This window comes from Natator depressus, chromosome 14 (genome assembly GCF_965152275.1).
Source record: "Natator depressus isolate rNatDep1 chromosome 14, rNatDep2.hap1, whole genome shotgun sequence".
Classification (NCBI taxonomy): domain Eukaryota; kingdom Metazoa; phylum Chordata; order Testudines; family Cheloniidae; genus Natator; species Natator depressus.
The window spans coordinates 33,218,518-33,242,343 of NC_134247.1; the positions used below are offsets into that span (position 1 = coordinate 33,218,518).

Below are 23,826 nucleotides of genomic sequence, written 5' to 3' on the forward strand. Positions count from 1 at the left end.
TGTAATGAGCCTCACTTGCAAAAAAGAAAATTATCTCATAGTGTTGTGAGCTAATACCGTTAATGCACTGGTAAAGCAGCAATGAGCAGCACTGTTGTAGTCTAACAAATTTATTGCACTGACAAAGCTGGGCTTTGAGCCAGCTAACTTCGGCTATTAACTTGATGCACTGGCAAGCAGGGATATGAAAATGCGATCGCATCCCTCCTTTGTCTCCTCTGTTGACCAGGAGACCGCTCCCCCTCCACCGTGACAGCTAGGGACATATTTATATACTGCACATAAATGTATCACTGTAGGGATACTAGGAAGAGGGATGAGTGTGCCAGATCTTGTCTGCATCTAGTGGCCAGCCAGCATTACTACAACAAAAACGCTACCGCTGCCAAGCTCGAAGAGTTAGGCCAAGATCCTCAACGCTATTTAGGCAGCAAACTCCCATTCGGCACCCAAATACCCATGAGAATAAGGGACTAACTCCCATAGCTGAGATGGGAGAGGGGGGTCTGGGCTTTTCCTGCTGCAGATCCTGTGTTTCTCCACAGAGCTCAGTCCTCCTCACGTTCTGTCTCCCCTGCTGGAGGTCCCTTTGGGCTGGGCTAAAAGAGAGGCATGGGGGGTTACTGTCCAACCACCAAAAAGCCAGGCCTAGAGTCAAGAGGTGGCCCATGGCATATGAATTCCAGAGGCCCAGGGATGGGAGAATTATCCCCAGGTTTTGCCTGGAGGCCAGAATATCCCCCATATCTATGGAAAGAGGAACTGGCAGATGGGAGCATATTATGGGGTCCTTTTCCCTCTAGGGAGCACTGGTTCCAATCCGTCCCCAGGCTCGGGGGACTGGCTGGCTCAGGCACTCAGGGTTACAGGGTGACAGCCCCTCACTGCTCCAGACTGTGCCCCGAATCGTGCCACTCACCCTTGAGCCGCTGGTACTCTGGGACCAATGGTGTCAAGAAACCACAGAGCTGGGTGAGCGATGTCCCCTCCACCTGGGGCAGTTCCATTCCGATACGGAAAACAATCTTCTCCGTGGCATTGTAAAGAGCCCACTGCTTCCCGCCCCTGTGGGGTTCCTGAGGGGAAATGCAATAATGGGTCAGCATAGTGGGGGGGAATGGAATGAATTCCAGCCACAAGGGGGCAGACAGGAGGATGCCCCAACCAGGTGTCCTTCACTCCAGTAGGTAGCAGCAGAGAGGGACAAGGACATACCCAACCACCCACAGTCTCCAGCCAGGTCTCATTGAGGCTTCCCATGAGCAAGGAAGGATCAAGAGCCAAACAACCCAGTTTTTCCCTCTTCCAAAATGGCCACCCCTCCATGTTCTTTTTCACAGAGCTGAAGTCGCAGGCTGCCCTCTGGAGGCAAAGCAGGGAGATGGTGGCCACCCTCATATCGGCTGCAGGTTTGATCTGAAATAGTTCTCTGGCTCCGATGGGGAAGTGGGAAGGGCTCAGGACCAGCTGGTGAGTGTAATTTGCATAGATATCCCAAGCTCTATGCAGTACCCCATAGCTGCACAATCAGGCTTTCCCCAGCTTCCACCCTCACAATTTTTCTCGCATTGGCTGTGTGAGCACAGGGTCACAAACGGGGCAGAAAGGCTGAGAGCCTGTGGGTGTTAGAGAGTGGGGAGCACGGCTCACCCTAACCTGGGAGTCAATAGGCCTAGGCTGGGTAGTCAGACCCAGGCTTATGCTTGATTTCTGGCTGAGAAGAAAAAATGTTTTGTTCATGGTACTAGCTGTGGTTGGTAGGGGGCTGAGGGAAAAAACAAAAGTCTGAACAGGGATGTTGTGGTTTAGTAATAATTAACTCTATTCCTTGGCCCTGGGGACACCAAATTAGAGTGTAAGCCAGGGTGGGCAACCTTTTTGGCCTAAGGCCTGCATCTGGGTATGGAAATTGTATAGCGGGCCATGAATGCTCACAAAATTGGGGTTGGGGTGCTGGATGGTGTGAGGGTTCTGGCTGGGGGTGCAGGCTCTGGGCTAGGGCCAGAAATGAAGTGTTCAGGTTGCGGGAGAGGGCTCTGGGTTGGGGCAGGGGGTTGGTGTGCAGGGTGGATGAGGGCTCCAGCTGGAGGTGCAGGCTCTGGGGTGGGGCTGGGGATGAGGAGTTTGGGGTGAAGGAGGGTGCTCCAGGCTGGGGCTAAGGGGTTCAGAATGTGGGAGGAGGCTCCAGGCTGAGGGAGGGGATTGGGGCACGGGGGGGTGAGGGCTCCGTCTGAGGGTGCAGGCTCTGGGGTGAGGCTAGGGATGAGGGGTGCAGGAGGGTGCTCTGGGATGGGGCCAGGGGTTTGGAGGGTGGGAGGGGGATCAGGGCCAGAGTGCAGGGGCTTGGGGCCCAGGAGGGGGTTAAGGGTGCAGGCTCTGGGTGGCACTTACCTCAAGCAGCTCCCGGAAGCAGTGGCATGTTTCCCTCTCCAGCTCCTATGCTGAGGCGCAGCCAGGCGGCTCTGTGTGCTGCCCAGTCCACAGGCGCCACCCCTGCAGCTTCCATTGGCCATAGTTCCCAGCCAGTAGGACCTGCAGGAGTGGCTCTTGGGGCAGGGGCAGCCTGTGGAGCTGGAAGGGGGACATGCCGCTGCTTCTGGGAACCACACGGAGCTGCGGCATGCGCGCAAAGCAGCCCCTGACCCCGCTCCCCAGCAAGAGCTTGAGGGCCGGACTGAATCGGCTAGCGAGCTGGATGTGGCCCACGGGCCGTAGTTTGCCCTCCCCTGATGTAAGCTGAAGGTGGGTTTGTGGAGAGAGGCTGAAAGTGCAGTTGGATCCAGGCTGGTTGGCAGTAGCATCAGCTGTAAGACAAACAGGGGCTGGTGGCTTGGGAGTTGAAACCCAAGGGCAGCACTCAGGGTCACACTTCTTAGAGGTTCCCTTACCTGCTCTGGGCGAACTCCGCCCAGTACCGCATCACCCTGAGGCTCAGCCTGGCCTTGGCCTCCGTGCATGTGGTTGGCTCCCACCATGGACGCCAGGGTCCCAAACAGGTAGGGAACCTCAGAGCCGTGCGGCACCCCCATCCGTTTGCGGGAAGACAAGCTGCCGGGGCAGAGGGTGAAGGTGTAAATGTACATGGGACCACCAGCCTCCGCCATCCACCTGGCCATCTTGACTATGGGGAACACCACGTGATCATCACTGATGATGTGAGCCATGGTGCAGCGGCACCACGGTGGGCACTGCTCCTCCTAGCTGTACCACTGCCTGGACAGGGTCCCATGGCAGCCCCGGCGTTGTCACGCTCAGCACCTCCAGGAGCCTTCGTTGGCGTCACAGCACCTCCAGGAGCCTTCGTTGGCTGTGACGCCGGCCAGGAGGGGTATAGACTCCAAGAGTCTCGGTGGCACATAGGGCAGGAAATCCCTGTCTACAGTTGGCATGGACAACTGTGTTTCCCAAAGTCTCATGGCTCCTTCCCCCACAGGCTGCCCACGTGGGCAGTGTCATTGAGATCGGCACAGCCTAGTAGGGTGACCAGATGTCCTGATTTTATAGGGACAGTCCCAATTTTGGGGTCTTTTTCTTATATAGGCTCCTATTACCCCCCACTCCCTGTCCTGATTTTTTAAATTTGCTGTCTGGTCACCCTACAGCCTAGGTCACGGCCCAACACACGGCCTACCTCCTTGGTGGCTTCTGGGCTAAATCAGGCCCAGGAAGAGCCGGGGGCACCACGCTGCAGAATGGCATGGGCAAAGAGGGGAGCGGCTCCCCAGCAAGAGGAGATGGAAGCCGACTGAGGCAGCCCCAGCACTCTGGCTGAAGAGCGTCAAATGGGCTGGGTCCCCACCAAATGTGGCCGCTCTCTCCCACAGACAGCACAGCACTAGGCGCTGGTCCCACATGCCAGCGTTCCCCAGGGCAGCCTGGGGCAGGGACAGGAGGCCCAGCGCCTTCAGCCGATAGTTCATGGAGGCCACGATCACATTCTCGGTGGTGCCTAAGAAGTGGCTCTCTTGCAGCTCCACGGTGGGTGCACCTGCAGAACCTGAGGGACACCCCCCCACACCCCTAGCTACACAGATGCACCTGCCCGGCTCCCTGCTGCAAGCATGGCTCTGTGGCTCTTACTGCAGTTCCCAACTCAGTGCAAGGGAGGAATCTGCTGATGCTGGAGCCAAGAGGTTCTCATCTACAGTGCTGAGAGCACCAGCCAGGGATCAGTCACCTGGGGTTATTTACCCTGGCAGCAGCAAGCTTGCTGGGCTGTGCACGCATAGGACCCAGGTTCAAGGTGGCTGGTGGGATCCCAGGGCATGGCCCACGGGCTCAGAGACCCAATTCGGCACCTCTGGTGTATGGTAGCAGGGTCACAGGCTCACAGTGAAATGCAGCCGCCTCTGGGGTGGGGCAGCTGGGGACTAGCCGCACAGCACTGCTGCCTTGGGCTCGCTCGCCACTGCTGAGATGCAGCTGGCTCTGGGGTGGGACAGAGGGGTAACAGGATGTGAAGGGGAAATCCCACAGCCAGTTCAACCCGCAGCTGGATTTTGGTGGTGCCAGAAGGGAAGGGGAAGTGTTGGGGCATTTTATACATGAGGGGTCAGGGTTCCAGCTGTGTCTTTGCCTGAGCCCTGCCCTCTCAAGATGCTCTCCATCATAACAGGATTCCACACGCTCTGCTGGGCTCCCCAAAATATATTTCAGCTACACACTGAGGCAGGAAAAGAGCTGAGCCCATCGCTCTGAAAGTGGAGGGTGCCATGTACTGTTTGCAAGCTCTGCCTTTCTTCCCTTGTGTTTGGCCCATTTGGCCACATTCAAGTGGTTGCCTATTCCATAAAATCTACCAGAGTAGCCACTAAAGAAATGCTGGTGGGATTTGAACCTACAATTTTTGAATGACTTGCCCTCCTCACTAAGCTATTCTTAAAAGTCCAACACACTTTCCATTGAACCACAAAGCTGGGGTGGTGCTGAAGAGCTCTTCTCCTCTCTCTGCTTTGCAACACTACAATTGTTGTGATACAAGATGGAAAAGAGCTGAAGACGACACTGTGTTGGCTGGGAATTGAATCCATGCCTACTGCTTAGATGGCAGCTCTGCTAACCACTACACCACCAACACCCCATCCCTGAAGGCTGTCACGACCCAGAAATATGGATTACCTAGAACCTGTCTTCAGCTGGAGTGCCTAGGATACTTCATCCTCCTAGTTTCTTCTCCTGGCAACAGTAGCTCCTTCAGCTCACTAATGATGTACATCCCTACCATCCTGGGGACTCCATCTCCCAGATTACTTCCTTCAGAGACTTTGTCTTTCAGTATGAAGATGCTTTTTCCTGGCAGCGTCTGACCCATGTACTCTATGTCTACTTCAAGGCATCCCCCCACTGGGATTGCCATTCCATTACCTGATGTTAGATGTACAAACCATTTTTGAAAAAGGCAACTCAGTAATGGTGGTGACTTCTGAGCCAGTATCAAACCAACACTGGTTTTCTTCCCTGCTCTAAGTACTTCAGCAGTTAGTCTCCAAAGGCTCATTCACAGAAGTCGCTAGATATGCTGGCACTTCCTTTCAGTACTGTAGGCAGACTGATTTTCCACCAAGGACAGGCCTAGGAATCCTGCCCCTGCTTGGCCTTCTGTTGATGGGCCAACCATTCCTGATGCCCCTTTGGTTTTGAGTGCCTGGGACTGTGATCTCCTCCTTTCTTGGCTAGTATGCCCTGGTCTTTCACAGAAGTAGCACATGCACATTCCCTGGGGATCATTATGTGAGGATCTTCTGGATCCTGATATCCTTGGGTACTTCAGCATACACTTCTTGCTTCTATAAGTTGTTAAAATATACAAAGTTTCCCATGCTGTCAACCCCAAACAGTCAGGCATCAGACTCCTGAACCCTAAGTTTGTCTTTAAAAAGATTTTTCACATGATAAATAAGGAGCAGAGTATGTGTATCTGTCCACTGCCCACAGTGTGCGTTTGCAAAAAGAAAAGGAGTACTTGTGGCACCTCAGAGACTAACCAATTTATTTGAGCATAAGCTTTCATGAGCTACAGCTCACTTCATCGGATGCATACTGTGGAAAATACAGATGATGTTTGTTTTTATACACACAAATCATGAAAAAAATGGCTGTTTATCACTACAAAAGGTTCTCTCTCCCCCCACCCCACTCTCCTGCTGGTAATAGCTTATGTAAAGTGATCACTCTCCTTACAATGTGTATGATAATCAAGGTGGGCCATTTCCAGCACAAATCCAGGGTTTATCAAGAACGTCTGGGGGGGGGGGTAGGAAAACAAGGGGAAATAGGCTTGAATAGAGACTGGGAGTGGCTAAGTCATTATGCAAGGTAACCTAAGTTAATTGTATCCAATTTGCAAATGAATTCCAATTCAGCAGTCTCTCGCTGGAGTCTGGATTTGAAGTTTTTCTGTTGTAATATCGCAACTTTCATGTCTGTAAGCGCGTGACCAGAGAGATTGAAGTGTTCTCCGACTGGTTTATGAATGTTATAATTCTTGACATCTGATTTGTGTCCATTTATTCTTTTACGTAGAGACTGTCCAGTTTGACCAAATGTACATGGCAGAGGGGCATTGCTGGCACATGATGGCATATATCACATTGGTAGATGTGCAGGTGAACGAGCCTCTGAGAGTGTGGCTGATGTTATTAGGCCCTGTGATGGTGTCCCCTGAATAGATATGTGGGCACAGTTGGCAACGGGCTTTGTTGCAAGGATAGGTTCCTGGGTTAGTGGTTCTGTGGTGTGGTATGTGGTTGCTGGTGAGTATTCGCTTCACTTTGGGGGGCTGTCTGTAGGCAAGGACTGGCCTGTCTCCCAAGATTTGTGAGAGTGTTGGGTCATCCTTCAGGATAGGTTGTAGATCCTTGATAATGCGTTGGAGGGGTTTTAGTTGGGGGCTGAAGGTGACAGCTAGTGGCGTTCTGTTATTTTCTTTGTTAGGCCTGTCCTGTAGTAGTTACTTCTGGGAACTCTTCTGGCTCTGTCAATCTGTTTCTTCACTTCTGCAGGTGGGTATTGTAGTTGTAAGAATGCTTGATAGAGATCTTGTAGGTTGTTTGTCTCTGTCTGAGGGGTTGGAGCAAACGCGGTTGTATTGCAGAGCTTGGCTGTAGACAATGGATTGTGTGGTGTGGTCAGGGTGAAAGCTGGAGGCATGTAGGTAGGAATAGCGGTTAGTAGGTTTCCGGTATAGGGTGGTGTTTTTGTGACCATCGTTTACTAGCACTGTAGTGTCCAGGAAGTGGATCTCTTGTGTGGACTGGACCAGGCTGAGGTTGATGGTGGGATGGAAATTGTTGAAATCATGGTGGAGTTCCTCAAGAGCTTCTTTTCCATGGGTCCAGATGATGAAGATGTCATCAATATAGCGCAAGTAGAGTAGGGGCGTTAGGGGACGAGAGCTGAGGAAGCGTTGTTCTAAGTCAGCCATAAAAATGTTGGCATACTGTGGGGCCATGCGGGTACCCATAGCAGTGCCGCTGATTTGAAGGTATACATTGTCCCCAAATGTAAAATAGTTATGGGTAAGGACAAAGTCACAAAGTTCAGCCACCAGGTTAGCCGTGACATTATCTGGGATAGTGTTCTTGATGGCTTGTAGTCCATCTTTGTGTGGCATGTTGGTGTAGAGGTCTTCTACATCCATAGTGGCCAGGATGGTGTTATCAGGAAGATCACCGATGGATTGTAGTTTCCTCAGGAAGTCAGTGGTGTCTTGAAGGTAGCTGGGAGTGCTGGTAGCATAGGGCCTGAGGAGGGAGTCTACATAGCCAGACAATCCTGCTGTCAGGGTGCCAATTTCCCCACTAGGTGCCAAGTGGAGCAGCCCCCTCATCCTCTTCTATCCCATTGGGTGGGGTAACTGCCATTGTATCTCTCCCTTATCACTGTCTTGTCTCTCCCCGTTTCCCATCCAGTCTTCTCTTGCACTCATATTCTCCATCCATGCTCCCCAGGGTCTCCTCCTTTTCTTCACAGTATCTTACCATTCAAACATTCCCTCTATTACAGGGGATTTGACATAGGTGTCCAAGAATTAAAGGGGAAAGCACTGAAAGTAATTTTTTTTAAAATCGATAATTAGAGAGAGGAAACTTGGAAAAATCTGAGAGGATATTATGTTAATATCCGATGACAGAAAATGGGCCAAAATCAGAAGGGATATTAAATCACATAGATAATTAGGTCCTGATCCTACAAATATTTATGCTTATGCTTCATGTTGTACGTTGTGAACAGTACTCTTGGAGCACAGGATATGATGTTATACAGATACATAAGTCTTTGCAGAATCAGTCTAAGATAAAAAATTAGGAAAATTTTAGGGGATCTGTGATGGGGGGCCCTGTTTGTTGAGTGGGGCTGCCCCTATTGGCCCAGTGCGGGATTGGTACACCCCATCACTCAATTATGTGGACTCCCTGTGGGATCAAATAATTGTAACAAGGTGGCCTCAGAACTCCTGGCAGGGTCGAGCAAATAATCCAGCCATGGCCCCCAGGTAGGGCAGAACAAGCAGTCTGTCGCCTGCAAGCCTCCTGGCTGTGGCAGGCAGCGACAATGGGGGTTTCTGACCCTCTGGGCAGGGCAGAGCAGAACAGTCAGTCTGTAGCCCCCCAGGCAGGGCGAGTGAACAAGCAGTCTATGGCCCCTGAGCCTCCTGGATGGGGCAAGCAACAGCAACTGGGGTTTCTCACCCTCTGGTAGGGCAGGACAAACAGTCAGTTTGTAGCTCCCAGGTGGGGCAAAGCAACCAAACAGGTTATGGTCCCTGAGCCTCCTGGATGGGCTTGCAGGCAAACAAGCAAGTGTGTGTGTGTGGGGGGGGGGCAACCCAGGCCCACCTTGCTCCACTGGGTTCCAACCCAGGATGCTATGAAGCCAGGGGATTTCCCATTAAGGGTTTAAGCACCAACTTCTACTACATTCCCTGGGCTACTTCCTACCATGAGGTGCATGTCAAGCATCTCCTCAACTCTCAAGCTTCTGGCACCCAGACTGTTGCCTCTTTTGGGTGGAGACCCGCATCTCTCTCCCTCCTGATCAGGGCATTTCTAGATGGTCTAGTTCCCTGCCTTTACTGTGTTGGTCCCAGCAGAGACAGGCAGCCCCAGCAGGCCTGCTTGCTTTCTCTTCACAGACAATTAACTTTTAACTGTGGGCAGTCGTTATCACACAGCTCTTTCTAAGCAAGCCTATTTTATTCTTAAGGTAAAATGCATTACAGCGAAAACATATTAAAACCAATAAAAGAACCTACAGGCATGCTAATAAGCTTATCAGAGATCATCCCAACTCTAACATGGACTCTGGCCAGCGATTAGTCCTTCCACTCAAGAAGTTTCCTTGTGGCTTCACGTTCATCACAGCTTCAGCTCAGAACCAGCACCCAGTCTTATGGAGCCTCTGTAGGTCAAAGCCCTTTCAACCCTTCCCTAAGGATTTAAGCTTTCCATGGACCAGGGGTCCTGTCCATTTGCTGGGTTAAGAAGAAGGCCCTGAGTCGGTCTAAACCTTGGTTATCCCAAAGTCTTTTCTTTGTCTGGAAAATCCCATTTGAATTAGTTTATGCGACACTCTCCAGGCAGTGGTTTCAAAGGGCTGATAAGTGAAGGAATTACATTCACATCTCCCTCATACTGGAAAAAGAGATGTATAATGCCACAATAAACACATACACAATTGCATTTTTAACACAATGGACCCAAAGGGATTAAACCTAATTCAGTAAGGTCTGATTTATTTCAGTAAAGTTCATCTTAATTCCATAAGGTTTGTTCAGAACATTGTCAGTCTGTCACAGAGCATTTGGGATCCCTTGGTGTGAATGCAGTGGTGGGAATGTGAGGAGTTAATGCAGTAGGGTTGTTATATGCAGGATAAGAGGGGTATCTGCCAATTAAAGGCTAGATGCCAATTAAAGGCTAGATGATTGTAACACCTGGGAGACACCATTCCCCCAAATTGGGGGGGGGGGGGAGGAGGCTCTTTAAATATGGAGGAAACTAGAAAGCTACAACATAAAAAAGGCACTTCTTAAATGGATTCAGCAATGTTTCCCTCACAATGTAATTGTAGTTGCCACCTGGGAATCATATTTGCTTGGAAACAAAAGATTTTTCTGTAGGCTGAGAATAGCTATCAAAGAACATAGCTATCACATTACAGCACAAAAATTCTACAAGCCAGTTGTTTGTTTTTTTTAATTCTCGGGTATAAAGTTAGTTAAAAACAGAGAGGCTAACATGACAGAACCCAAAGCAGAAAAAGCCAAAGAGGCTGCCCACAGGAGATAAATGGAGGCAAAGGAAAAAAAGAGAGGAAGCATGCACTGGAGATGGAGAAAGCAAAGGCTCAGCAGAATATACCGGATAACCCTAACAATCCTTATCCAACAATCCACAAATGGGAGCGACTATGTCCACAGTATGATGAATAACAGTGATATTGCTGAATATTTTCTCACCTTTGAGAGACTGTGCACTCTCTATAAAATTCCTGAAGCTCACAAGATGACCACATTGGTTGCAAAATTGACTGGAAGAGCTCTGGACATATTCAATAAGATGCCTATTGATGAGGCTTCTAACTATAATAAATTTAAGGATTTGGTTTTAAAGCAATTTCAAGTTACACCTGAAACTTACAGAGTAAAATTTAGAGCCCTTAAGAGAGGACCTGGACTAAGTAATGTGGCTTATCTAAACCAGATAAAGGATCTGTTAGATAAATCGGTCAAAGGAAGGGGTGTAACTAGCTTTGAAGGAATGTGTGATTTGATGGCTCAGGAGCAATTCCTGAATATGTCCAAGGAGGAAATAAAACAGTGTTTATGGGATAAGAAAATGGACTCAGCAGGAAGTCTTGCTTCTTATGCTAATCAATACAAGCAGTCCCAGACCGCCAGAGAGGAGGGGCAAAATGGAACAAAACGGGTGGAGGGAGGAGAGAGGAACAACCCTGGTCACAGTTGGAGCGGATACCAGAAGGGACACCCTCAGACCACACCCTACTACCAGGGGCAGCCCAAGGCCCCAACTACACCCCAAGGAACACTCCAGACACCCTATTGTCCTGCCACACCGTTCTCCAGCAACCCACCTCACCCCAGTGACCCGTCAGCTGGATGATGTTTTAAATGTAATCAACTGGGGCATGTAAAGGCCAACTGCCCCAAGAACCCCAACAGATTACAGTTCATTGCACCGGAATCACACCAGAGGTCCTCAGGCCCAGATACCTCCCAGATACCCTTGGAGCAGAGGGAAACTGTGAGTGTGGGCGGGAAGAAGGTCACCGCTTGGAGCACAGATGTTGGCTATCCATGCTTCCTTAGTGGACCCCAATTTAATCAACCCAGAGGCCCAAGTGACGATTCAACCCTTCAAGTCAAACTCTTTTGACTTGCCTCCAGCCAAGTTGCCTGTCCAGTACAAGGGCTGGTCAGGAACGTGGACTTTTGCAGTCTATGATGATTATCCCATCCCCATGTTGTTGGGGGAAGACTTGGCCAATCATGTGAAGCTAGCCAAGAGGGTGGGAATGGTCACCCACAGCCAGGCTAAGCAATCTGTCATGCCTACCTCTGTTCTGGAAACTTCTACCAGGACCCGGTCCGAGGTAATGGAACCGGATCCCATGCCAATATCTGCAACAGCAATAGTGGATCCAGTCACAGAGACCCAGACAGAGCCAGTCTCAGAACCAGAACCGGCGGAACAACCAGCACCAGAACCATTGCCAGCACTGAATCCAGTATTTGCAACCCCAAAACCAGCGGGCCCCACTGAACCTGCACTGGCAGCAGCAGATAACCCTACACAAGAGGCTCAGCCGGAGCCTGAACCCCAACATAGTGCACCAGCAGAGAGCGGTTCACAGTCAATGGAAACAGCCCCATCACCTGCATCACTTCCAGAGGGACCAAGCCCAGATCCACAATCCAATGAGGAAGTGATGTCTCCAGTCTCAACGGAACAGTTCCAGACCGAACAGGAAGCAGATGAAAACCTCCAAAGAGCTTGGACGGCGGTACGGAACAGCCCACGGCCTCTTAGCTCTTCTAATCGATCCAGGTTTGTTGTGGAAAGAGGACTTTTATACATGGAAACTTTCTGGTGGACACCAGGAAGACTGGCATCCTCAGAGACAGTTGGTAGTTCCAACTAAGTACCGGGTAAAGCTATTAAGCTTAGCCCACGACCATCCTAGTGGCCATGCTGGGGTGAACAGAACCAAAGACCATTTGGGAAAGTCGTTCCACTGGGAGGGAATGGGCAAGGATGTTTCTACTTATGGTCTTATGTGGTGTGCCAAAAGAGTGGGAAAACCCCAAGACCAGGTCAAAGCCCCTCTCCAGCCACTCCCCATCATTGAGGTTCCATTTCAGCAAGTAGCTGTGGATATTCTGGGTCCTTTTCTGAAAAAGACACCCAGAGGAAAACAGTACATACTGACTTTCATGGATTTTGCCACCCAATGGCCGGAAGCAGCAGCTCTAAACAACACTAGGGCTAAAAGCGTCTGCCAGACAGTAGCAGACATTTTTGCCAGGGCAGGTTGGCCCTCTGACATCCCCACAGATGCAGGAACTAATTTCTTGGCAGGAACTACGGAAAGCCTTTGGGAAGCTCATGGGGTGAATCACTTGGTTGCCACTCCTTACCAGCATCAAACAAATGGCATGGTGGAGAAGTTTAATGGAACTCTGGGGGCCATGATAGGAAAATTCGTCAATGAACACTCCAATGATTGGGACCTAGTGTTGTAGCAGTTGCTCTTTGCCTACAGAGCTGTACCACATCCCAGTTTAGGGTTTTCACCATTTGAATTTGTATATGGCCGGGAGGTTAAGGGGCCATTACAGTTGGTGAAGCAGCAATGGGAGGGATTTACACCTTCTCCAGAAACTAACATTCTGGACTTTGTAACCAACCTACAAAACACCCTCCGAACCTCTTTAGCCCTTGCTAAAGAAAACCTACAGGATGCTCAAAAAGAGCAAAAATCCTGGTATGATAAACATGCCAGAGAGCGTTCCTTCAAAGTAGGGGACCAGGTCATGATCTTAAAGGTGCTCCAGGCCCATAAAAAGGAAGGGTCGTGGGAAGGGCCATTCACGGTCCAGGAGCGCCTGGGAGCTGTTAATTATCTCATAGCATTCCCTACCTCCAACCGAAAGCCTAAGGTGTACCACATTAATTCTCTAAAGCCCTTTTATTCTAGAGAGTTAAAGGTTTGTCAGTTTACAGCCCAGGGAGGAGATGACGCTGAGTGGCCTGAAGGTGTCTACTACAAAGGGAAAAGTGATGGTGGCGTAGAAGAGGTGAACCTCTCCATGACTCTTGGGCATATGCAGTGACAGCAGATCAAGGAGCTGTGCACTAGCTACGCGCCGACATTCTCAGCCACCCCCGGACGGACTGAACGGGCATACCACTCCATTGACACAGGTAATGCTCACCCAATTAAAAGTCCAACCTTACCGGGTGTCCCCTCAAGCTAAAACTGCTATAGAACAGGAGATCCAGGATATACTACAGATGGGTGTAATCTGCCCCTCTGGCAGTGCATGGGCATCTCAAGTGGTTCTAGTTCCCAAACCAGATGGGGAGATAAGTTTTTCCGTGGACTACTGTAAGCTAAATGCTGTAACTCGCCCAGACAACTATCCAATGCCACACACAGATGAACTGTTGAAGAAACTGGGATGGGCCCAGTTCATCTCTACCTTGGACTTAACCAAGGGGTACTGGCAGGTACCGCTAGATGAATCTGCCAAAGAAAGGTCAGCCTTCACCACACGTCGGGCTGTATGAATTTAATGTACTCCCTTTCGGGCTGCGGAATGCACCTGCCACCTTCCAAAGACTTGTAGATGGTCTCCTAGCGGGATTAGGAGATTAGGAGAATATGCAGTTGCCTACCTTGACGATGTGGCCACATTTTCGGATTCCTGGGCAGAACACCTGGAACATCTACAAAAAGTCTTCAAGCGCATAAGGGAGGCAGGACTAACTGTTAAGGCTAAGAAGTATCAAATAGGCCTAAACAGAGTGACTTACCTTGGACACCAGGTGGGTCAAGGAACTATCAACCCCCTACAGGCCAAAGTGGATGCTATCCAAAAGTGGCCTGTCCCAAAGTCAAAGAAACAGGTCCAATCCTTCTTAGGCTTGGCCGGTTATTACAGGCGATTTGTACCGCAATACAGCCAAATCGCCGCCCAACTGACAGACCTAACCAAAAAGAAACAGCCAAATGCCATTCAGTGGACCGAAGAATGTCAGAAGGCCTTTAACCAGCTTAAAGCGACACTCATGTCTGACCCTGTGCTAAGGGTGCCAGACTTTGACAAACCGTTCCTAGTAACCACAGATGCGTCCGAGCATGGTGTGGGAGCAGTTTTAATGCAGGAAGGACCGGATGAAGAATTCCACCATGTAGTGTTTCTCATCAAGAAGCTGTCTGAGAGGGAAAGCAACTGGTGAGTCAGTGAAAAAGAATGTTACGCCATTGTCTAAGCCCTGGAAAAGCTACGCCCATATGTTTGGGGACAGCGTTTCCACCTGCAAACCGACCGTGCTGTGCTAAAGTGGCTTCATACCGCCACGGGAAATAACAAAAAACTCGGTGGAGTTTAGCTCTCCAAAATTTTGATTTTGACATGCAACACATCTCAGGAGCTTCTAACAAAGTGGCTGATGCACTCTCCCGTGAAAGTTTCCCAGAATCAACTGGTTAAAATCATCCTTCATATGTGGAAAATATTGTCAGTCTTTATACAGTTAATAGTATATTTAGAGGTGCATGTGTCTTATTAACTGTTTTCTCCTAGAGCTCCAGGAAGAAATCACAGCCAGTGTTTCACCCTATCTGTGATTTGGGGGGCGTGTCATAAATATAAAGGGAAGGGTAACCACCTTTCTGTATACAGAACTATAAAATCCCTCCTGGCCAGAGGCAAAACCTTTCACCTGTAAAGCGTTAAGAAGCTAAGATAACCTCGCTGGCACCTGACCAAAAAGACCAATGAGGAGACAAGATACTTTCAAAGCTGGAGGTGGGGGGAAACAAAGGCTCTGTCTTTGTGATGCTTTTGCCGGGACCAGAGCAGGAATGCAGGTCAGAACTCCTGTAAAGGGCTAATAAGCAATCTAGTTAGATATGCGTTAGATTCTGTTTTGTTTAAATGGCTGATAAAAGAAAAGAAAAAGTAAAAGAATCACCTCTGTAAAATCAGGATGGTAAATACCTTACAGGGTAATCATATTCAAAACACAGAGAATCCCTCTAGGCAAAACCTTAAGTTACAAAAAAACAGGAATATACATTCCATTCAGCACAACTTATTTTAAGAACCTGATTGCTTTTTCATTGTTCTTAAGATCCAAGGGTTTGGGTCTATGTTCACCTATGCAAACTGGTGAGGATTTTTATCAAGCCTTCCCCAGGAAAGGGGGTGTAGGGCTTGGGGGGGAAGACGTCTCCAAGCGGGCTCTTTCCCTGTTCTTTGTTTAACACGCTTGGTGGTGGCATCATAGGGTTCAAGGACAAAGCAAAGTTTGTACTTTGAGGAAGTTTTTAACCTAAGCTGGTAAGAATAAGCTTAGGGGGTCTTTCATGCAGGTTCCTACATCTGTACCCTAGAGTTCAGAGTGGGGAAGGAATCTTGACCGATGTCCTGGGCAGGCTGGGGTCTTCGAAGTGGGAGGGTCTCTTGGGAAGTTACTAACCTCTCCCATCTACAGCCTGGGCTCTGAGACCTTGCAAGGAATGTGGATTCCACCCACAACAACAAAGAGTTACTGCAGTGAGTGCAATTCCCGTCCTGCTGCCAGGACTGCATGACTCCAGCGATCGCTCTGACCTCTCCACCCTCGCCTGCTTGGGTGAGGGTCCTGGTGATAAACCAATTGCTTGCAGCACAAGTTGCCTGAGTCCAGGAGCAGGGTTCCCAGCCCTGCATCCCAAGCAGAAATTGGCAATTCCCAGCAGCCCAGACTTTGGTACATAACTGTCAGAGGGACTGATTTAGGATAGAACTCTCTCATTGGCGTGTCCCACTGGCCAGCTTAGGTGACTTCCCACCTAGGGTACTGACTTTTGTGGCTCCTATCCTCAGGTGCCTATCTTTCCCCATGCATTGCACAGGTGTTCGAAATGTCTGAATTGATAAGTTGCAGCATTCAAAGTCATTGTATTACGTGCAAAAAAAAAAAAAAGCCATGGAGTTGAGTGTCGGGTCTCATTTTGCTTGGCCCAAAATAAATAAAAAATTATATGTAGTGCTTGGATAGAACTTTTCATCAGTAGACCTCCAAGTCCTTTACAAAACAAGCCATGATCATTCTGGTTGCTACTCCTGACCACTTTCTTAGGCTAGAAAAACTTAGCCTCCTGGTGAGGTTGAATTTCTAGGCCTCCCAAAAAAGGCCCTGTGGAAATTAGTCCCTCTCAGTGTTGCCTTCTGAATGTAAAGGTGGCAGGGAAAAGGGGCAGAGGAGGCGAATGATAGAGGGTAGAACCTCCCTAACCCTGCACTCTCCCTCTCTTCTCATTCCATGATGACCAATATCTTGATCATCTGAGCACTGAGGTCCATTTGATTCTCTTCTCCACCAGCCCAAAATATTAAATCCCCCAGACCCCTGGCAAAACCCCCTCCTGATCACTTGACATCTGATCCCCAGCACCCTGGGACACTTATCCTGCAGGGAACAGTTCCAGATAAGTGTGGGAGCCGAGCCGAGCCCAGGGACTGGTGGAAGAAGCAGGATGGGGACAAGTGTGTGGAGTGAAGGTGGGGCCTGACCTAAGTATACTTCTCTAATATCAGTGGAAAGGGAACCCCATCTTGGATGGGAAGGGTGGAGGGGGGAAAACTCCAGCGGGAGCTTCTGGAGGAGTTTCTCTCTCCCTTCCCCCAGCAGATTAGCAAGAAGCAAGAAGGCCCATCAGTTCAGCACCGAAGGCTGCAGCAGGGCTGAGGGGCTGATCGGGACTTCTCCTCCTCCGCCTGGGGTTTGCTTAGAGCAGGCAAAGCCAGAGGGTCCCTGATCACCTCAGGGTCAGCTGCTGCTGGAACCTCCCCCCAGAGATGGGCAGCTAGGTACTTGGGAGCCAGATGCCACTGCTGTGTATGGGAATTAGGAAATGGAGATGTATATACTACCGTGACCAGCCCTAGTCAGAGCACAAACAGCATTTCTCTCCTGTATGGAGGCGTCTGAGGTCCAATATGGCTTTAGCTTCCTAATTGCAGCATTCGCCATGCTAAGGACATTTAAAAGGACTCTTCCCTGTGTAGATTTGCTGATGCCGGATACGATATGTGCCCAACTGAAACATCACCCACATTCAAGACGTCTCTCCCACATGGATTCTCTGGTGCATGATAAGGTGCGAGTTCTTCCTAAACCTTTTTCCACAGTCTGGGCATTTGTGATGTCTCTTTCCCATGTGGACTTTCTGATGTCTAAGAAGATGTGATCTCTGAATGAAGGTTTTCTCACAGTCGGAACATTTATAGGGTTTATACCCTGTATGGATTCTCTGATGCATAGTCAGGTGTGAGCTCTGACCGAAGCCTTTCCCGCAGTCCAAGCATTTATAGGGTTTCTCTCCCATATGGATTCTCTGATGTGTTACAAGGTTTGAGTTCTGATTGAAACTTTTCCCACAGCTCAAGCATTTATGGGGGCACGCTCCTGTATGGATTCTCTGATGTTTAGTAAGGTGTGACCGCCGACTGTAGCTTTTCCCACAGTCCAAGCATGCATGGGGTCTCCCCCCAGTATGGATTCTCTGATGTGTAATAAGGTTTGACTTGTCTTTGAAACATTTCCCACACACAACGCATTTATGGGGTCTCTCTCCAGTGTGGATTCTTTGATGAGTAACAAGGTTTGAATTCCGACTGAAACACTTCCCACAGTAGAGGCACTTATGGGGTCTCTCTCTTGTATGGATTCTTTGATGTAGAATAAGGGTATGGTTCCGACTGAAGTTTTTCCCACATTCAAGGCATTTATAAGGTCTCTCTCCCGTGTGTAGTCTCTCATGTCTAATAAGCTGTGAGCTGTGAATGAAGCTTTTCCCACAGTCCAAACATTTATGGGGTTTTTCTCCTGTGTGGATTTTCTGATGTGAAAAAAGGCTTGATTTCTGCTTGTAATTTTTCCCACAGTGCAAGCATTTATAGGGTTTCTCTCCTGTATGAATTCTCTGATGTAGAATAAGGGTGTAGTTCCGCCTGAAACTTTTCCCACAGTGCAAGCATTTATGGGGTTTTTCTCCCGTATGGATTCTCTGATGTAGAATAAGGGTATAGTTCCGACTGAAACTTTTCCCACAGTGCAAGCATGTATGAGCTCTCTCTCCTGTGTGGAGTCTTTGATGTTTAACAAGGGTTGACTTCTCAGTGAAACATTTTCCACACTCAAAGCACTTATGGGGTCTCTCCTCTGTGTGGATTTTCTGATGAGTAATAAGGTTTGAATTCTGATTGACACACTTCCCACCATCAATGTGATTAGGAGTTCTTTCTCCCATACTGGTTCTCTGATGTAGAATAAGGGTATAGTTCCGACTGAAACTTTTCCCACAATGCAAGCATTTATAGGGTTTCTCTCCTGAATGGATTCTCTGATGTAGTAGAAGGGAATAGTTCCGACTGAAACTTTTCCCACAGTCCAAGCACTTGTAGGTTCTCTCTTCCATGTGGGTTTTTGGCTGGGCTATGGTTTCCTTGAGATCATTACATCCTACCCCATATTGAATGGATTCATCTACTTTCTTCCTTAGGTGGTTTCCCAGCTTCCTCTCTGATTTATGTTGATTTCCCCAGGTTTTGACATTTTCCAAGCATTGAGAAGAATTCCCTTTAGCTCTTCTCAAAAGCATCCCCTGTGGTTTCAGCAGTGCTTTAGTTTCCTGTTGTGGATTCTCCTCCCTTTTCTCACTCATAGTCCTATCACCTGCTGGGAGAGAGAGAATCCAGAAAAGAGTCATTCCGTGCTGGGGAGAAAGGGGAAAAAAAAAAAAAAAAAAAAAGAGGAAAACAGGGAAAACACAGCAGCCCAATAACCATTGGGGAGAGTGAGAAATTGGATTCTACCTCCACATCCCATTCAAACACTCACAGGGAAGTGAAGTCGGGGAGAAAACTCCTGACAGCTAAGAGGATAGGTTCACCAGATGGTTTCCGTGTCAGTGTCACTGACTCCTCACCTGTGTGGGTGCCTCTTGGGATCTTCCTTTCCTCAGAGGCCTGGAGATCAGGGACCCATGGCTCTTCCCCTCTTTCCAGCCGGGCAATCAGGTCAGGTTTGGGAATGAGGAGTCCTGCTGAGGGGGTGAAATCAGACAAGATCATGGTGCATTGAGGATTCAAAAACTGTTTGTCACAAAGAACATACTCTGATTCTAACCTGGCCTCGTACTGTGGTGGGGGTTGTGGGATCTGAACAGATGGGAATGTGGTCACAGAGCCCCCTTGGGAGTGGCAGATGTTTGGGGGTGGAGGGAGTTGTTACACTCTCACTAGGAATTTTCAGGATCTGTGGGCTCTGGGGGACTTGCTGAGGCACACACAGCTCTGGTGTTAAACCCCTGTCTATGTCTAAACATCCAGAGCCCTCCCCAGAGATGAAGCTAATCCCATGAAGGGAGGTGAACAGAGATCCTGTGTGTGAGTGAGAATTAATGCAGATAGGATAATACACTGCTTCTGCCCCCAGGAAAGCTGGAGTGATGGGCATAAATTAGAAAGTCCATTAGGTTCATGACTCCCCTATCCCATTGAAGAAGGTTTGGAGACTAACAGCTCTCTCACACTGGAGCTGTGGACAATGCCAGTGGTTCTCAACCGGGGTACATGTTGGAGGTATGCGGAGATCTCCCAGGAGTACATCAACTCATCTAGATATTTGCCTAGTTTTACAAGAGGCTACATAAAAAGCACTAGCAAAAAAGTCAGTAAAAACTAAAATTTCATACAGACAATGACTTGTTTATACTGCTCTATACGCTACACACTGAAATATAAGTACAATATTTATATTCCGATTGACTTATTTTATAAGTATATGGTAAAAATGAGAAAGTAAGCAATTTTCAGTAATAGTGTGCTATAACAATTTTTTTATTTTTATGTCTGATTTTGTAAGCAAGTAGTTTTTAAGCGAGGTGAAACTTGGGGTACACATGAGAAATCAGTAGTCTGGAAAGGTTGAGAGCCCCTGGACTATGTAACCCATTCCCCTCTAACCAGGGAAGAGCCTGACCAGATTCAGAAATGCAGGTCCCATGGCTTCAAATAGCTGAGGGGACAGGAATCCTTACCCATTGAGGTCACCATCTCATAATTCTCCTGCATGATGTCCCTGTAGAGGGCTCTCTGACTGGGGTCCAGCAGAGTCCCCTGCCCCTCCGTGAAGTACACAGCCACATCCTCGAAGGTCACCGACATCTGAAACAACAGGTGCTCCCCACTCAGTGCCTGCTGCCCCAGCCACAATCCCACTATTCATGGGAGAAGAAGCACAAAGACATGACAGCTCTGGGAGGGACAGAGGAGCAGAATCCCACCCCCACCCTGCTCAGAGTGGCCAGGAGGCTCCAAGGAACAGAGAGAAGGTGAGAGCTCCTTGTCCCTTCCAGCAGACGGAGGACGACACGGTCTTCTCATTTACCACATTCCTACTAGGCACAGGCTGATATGGGAAGCAGAGCTCCACATGGGGACAGGGACAGGAATCCCAACACCTTCTCTTTGTATTTCACCACAGTCTCTGCCTAGGGGGTTCAGGCTCCAGCACTCTGGTTTGTTTTTCCAGCCCCGTCCAGGGGGATTGTTTCCTCTTTCAGATATGGAGGAATATTCTCTCTCACACACACACACACACACACACACACACACACACACAAAGACCTAGGCTGCGCATGTCCCAGCAGGTTTATTATACCCTGTCCCCCTCCCTGCTTCACCCTATGTATGCCTTCCCCTCCCCCTCAACAAAGTGGAAGGTTGGACATATGACCAGGGAAGAGTATAAAAATATTGCTCGGGCATGTAGGAATGAAATCAGGAGGGCCAAATCGCAGCTGGAGCTGCAGCTAGCAAGAGATGTCAAGAGTAACAAGAAGGGTTTCTTCAGGTATGTTGGCAACAAGAAGAAAGCCAAGGAAAGTGTGGGCCCCTTACTGAATGAGGGAGGCAACCTAGTGACAGAGGATGTGGAAAAAGCTAATGTGCTCAATGCTTTTTTTGCTTCTGTCATCACTAACAAGGACAGCTCCCAGACTACTGCGCTGGGCATCACAACATGGGGAGTAGATGGCCAGCCCTCTGTGGAGAAAGGGGTGGTTAGGGACTATTTAGAAAAGCTGGACGTGCACAAGTCCATGGGGCCGGACGAGTTGCATCCGAGAGTGCTAAAGGAATTGGCGGATGTGATTGCAGAGCCATTGGCCATTATCTTTGAAAACTCGTGGCGAACGGGGAAGTCCCAGATGACTGGAAAAAGGCTAATGTAGTGCCCATCTTTAAAAAAGGGAAGAAGGAGGATCCTGGGAACTACAGGCCAGTCAGCCTCACCTCAGTCCCCGGAAAAATCATGGAGCAGGTCCTCAAGGAATCAATCCTAAAGCACTTACACGAGAGGAAAGTGATCAGGAACAGTCAGCATGGATTCACCAAGGGTAGGTCATGCCTGACTAATCTAATCGCCTTCTATGATGAGATTACTGATTCTGTGGATGAAGGGAAAGCAGTGGATGTATTGTTTCTTGACTTTAGCAAAGCTTTTGACACGGTCTCCCACAGTATTCTTGTCAGCAAGTTAAAGAAGTATGGGCTGGATGAATGCACTATAAGGTGGGTAGAAAGTTGGCTAGATTGTCGGGCTCAACGGGTAGTGATCAATGGCTCCATGTCTAGTTGGCAGCCGGTGTCAAGTGGAGTGCCCCAGGGGTCGGTCCTGGGGCCGGTTTTGTTCAATATCTTCATAAATGATCTGGAGGATGGTGTGGATTGCACTCTCAGCAAATTTGCGGATGATACTAAACTGGGAGGAGTGGTAGATACGCTGGAGGGTAGGGATAGGATACAGAGGGACCTAGACAAATTGGAGGATTGGGCCAAAAGAAACCTGATGAGGTTCAATAAGGATAAGTGCAGGGTCCTGCACTTAGGACGGAAGAACCCAATGCACAGCTACAGATTAGGGACCGAATGGCAAGGCAGCAGTTCTGCGGAAAAGGACCTAGGGGTTACAGTGGACGAGAAGCTGGATATGAGTCAGCAGTGTGCCCTTGTTGCCAAGAAGGCCAATGGCATTTTGGGATCTATAAGTAGGGGCATAGCCAGCAGATCGAGGGACGTGATCGTTCCCCTCTATTCGACATTGGTGAGGCCTCATCTGGAGTACTGTGTCCAGTTTTGGGCCCCACACTACAAGAAGGATGTGGATAAATTGGAGAGAGTCCAGCGAAGGGCAACAAAAATGATTAGGGGTCTGGAACACATGACTTATGAGGAGAGGCTAAGGGAACTGGGATTGTTTAGTCTGCAGAAGAGAAGAATGAGGGGGGATTTGATAGCTGCTTTCAACTACCTGAGAGGTGGTTCCAGAGAGGATGGTTCTAGACTATTCTCAGCGGTAGAAGAGGACAGGACAAGGAGTAATGGTCTCAAGTTGCAGTGGGGGAGGTTTAGGTTGGATATTAGGAAAAACTTTTTCACTAGGAGGGTGGTGAAACACTGGAATGCGTTACCTAGGGAGGTGGTAGAATCTCCTTCCTTGGAAGTTTTTAAGGTCAGGCTTGACAAAGCCCTGGCTGGGATGATTTGATTGGGGATTGGTCCTGCTGTGAGCAGGGGGTTGGACTAGATGACCTCCTGAGGTCCCTTCCAACCCTGATATTCTATGATTCTATGAACAACAACCCTCCCCACTAGCTATCCCCAGAATCCCTTACCTGAGCTGGATCCAACACAGCCATTTCCCTTCCCTGTCCCTCAGGAAGATGGGATAATCTGGAGCAAAACGTGGTTGTTATTCTGCAGCCTGTCAGGGTGAGAAGACGACTGGGGAGGTTTCAGAAGGAGTTTCAGTCTATTTCACACCCCAATTCCCCCAGGCTCTTTCCCTGCAGAGAGAGACTGCGAAAATGCTCAGTCACTTTATTACAATGTAAACCTGGTTCCTCCCACTGGAACGAAATCCTTGAAACACTTCTAAAGCATCCCAGTAACAGAGTCTGAGCCAAATGCTAGAAAAGAGCAGAATCAATGGAGCTGCTTTGGGGGGTCCTCCTGATATTGTCCCCAGGGCAGCACATTCCCCCAGCAGCATGGGGATTAGGCAGAGGCAGGAACTGGCTTTTCCTCTTTCTGCTCCTCACCTTCTTCATAAGAACATAGGAATGCCCACACTGGGTCAGACCGAAAGTCCATCTAGGCCAGTATCCTGTCTTCGAACAGTGGCCAATGCCAGGTACCCCAGAGGGAATGAACAGAACAGGTAATCATCCAGTGATCCATCCCCTGTTGCCCATTCCCAGCTTCTGACAAACAGGCTATGGACACCATCCCTGCCCATCCTGGCTAATAGCCATTGATGGACCTATCCTCTATGAATTTATCTTGGAAAGTCAATCTTCCCGGGGTGCTACAGTGAATGGAGCTTGGCACAGTTGGGGTGTGGAAACCTCATTCCCATTTATTGCTCCCTCTTCCGCTTTCAGTCTCTCCACTCTACTGTTCTGTCTTCTCTCTCTCTCTTCTTCTCTCTTTCTGCCCGGAGAGAACTGGTTACTGTCCAATTTAGG

At 49.1% G+C, this 23,826-nt stretch overlaps 1 protein-coding gene and 1 pseudogene across 4 annotated transcripts; both read right to left on the minus strand.

Annotated features, from left to right (window-relative positions):
• Window positions 1-335: 335 nt before the first annotated feature.
• LOC141998850 (acetylcholinesterase-like) lies at window positions 336-5,311 on the minus strand (annotated as a pseudogene).
• A 938-nt stretch (window positions 5,312-6,249) lies between these two features.
• On the minus strand, window positions 6,250-23,295 carry LOC141998704 (uncharacterized). Of its 4 annotated transcripts, none has more exons than XM_074971662.1 (4): window positions 22,975-23,295; window positions 20,338-20,464; window positions 19,225-19,338; window positions 6,250-18,971 (listed from the first exon to the last, which is right to left on the minus strand). In XM_074971662.1, the coding sequence occupies exons 1-4, from the start codon at window positions 22,996-22,998 to the stop codon at window positions 17,353-17,355; spliced, it is 1,884 nt and encodes a 627-aa protein (XP_074827763.1). In that variant the 5' UTR covers window positions 22,999-23,295; the 3' UTR covers window positions 6,250-17,352. The 4 variants fall into 4 exon arrangements, with proteins under 4 accessions (XP_074827763.1, XP_074827762.1, XP_074827761.1 ...); XM_074971661.1 differs by having other exon boundaries at window positions 6,250-18,974; XM_074971660.1 differs by having other exon boundaries at window positions 19,225-19,341; window positions 22,975-23,293.
• Window positions 23,296-23,826: the final 531 nt, after the last annotated feature.

Coding starts and splice junctions, on each gene's coding strand:
- LOC141998704 (XM_074971659.1), bottom strand. CDS start 22,998: ATGGCTGTGTTGGATCCAGCTCAG. Junction 19,342..20,337: donor TGAGATGGTGACCTCAATGG/GTAAGGATTCCT, acceptor TCACCCCCTCAG/CAGGACTCCTCATTCCCAAA. Junction 18,975..19,224: donor CCCAAGAGGCACCCACACAG/GTGAGGAGTCAG, acceptor TCTCTCTCCCAG/CAGGTGATAGGACTATGAGT.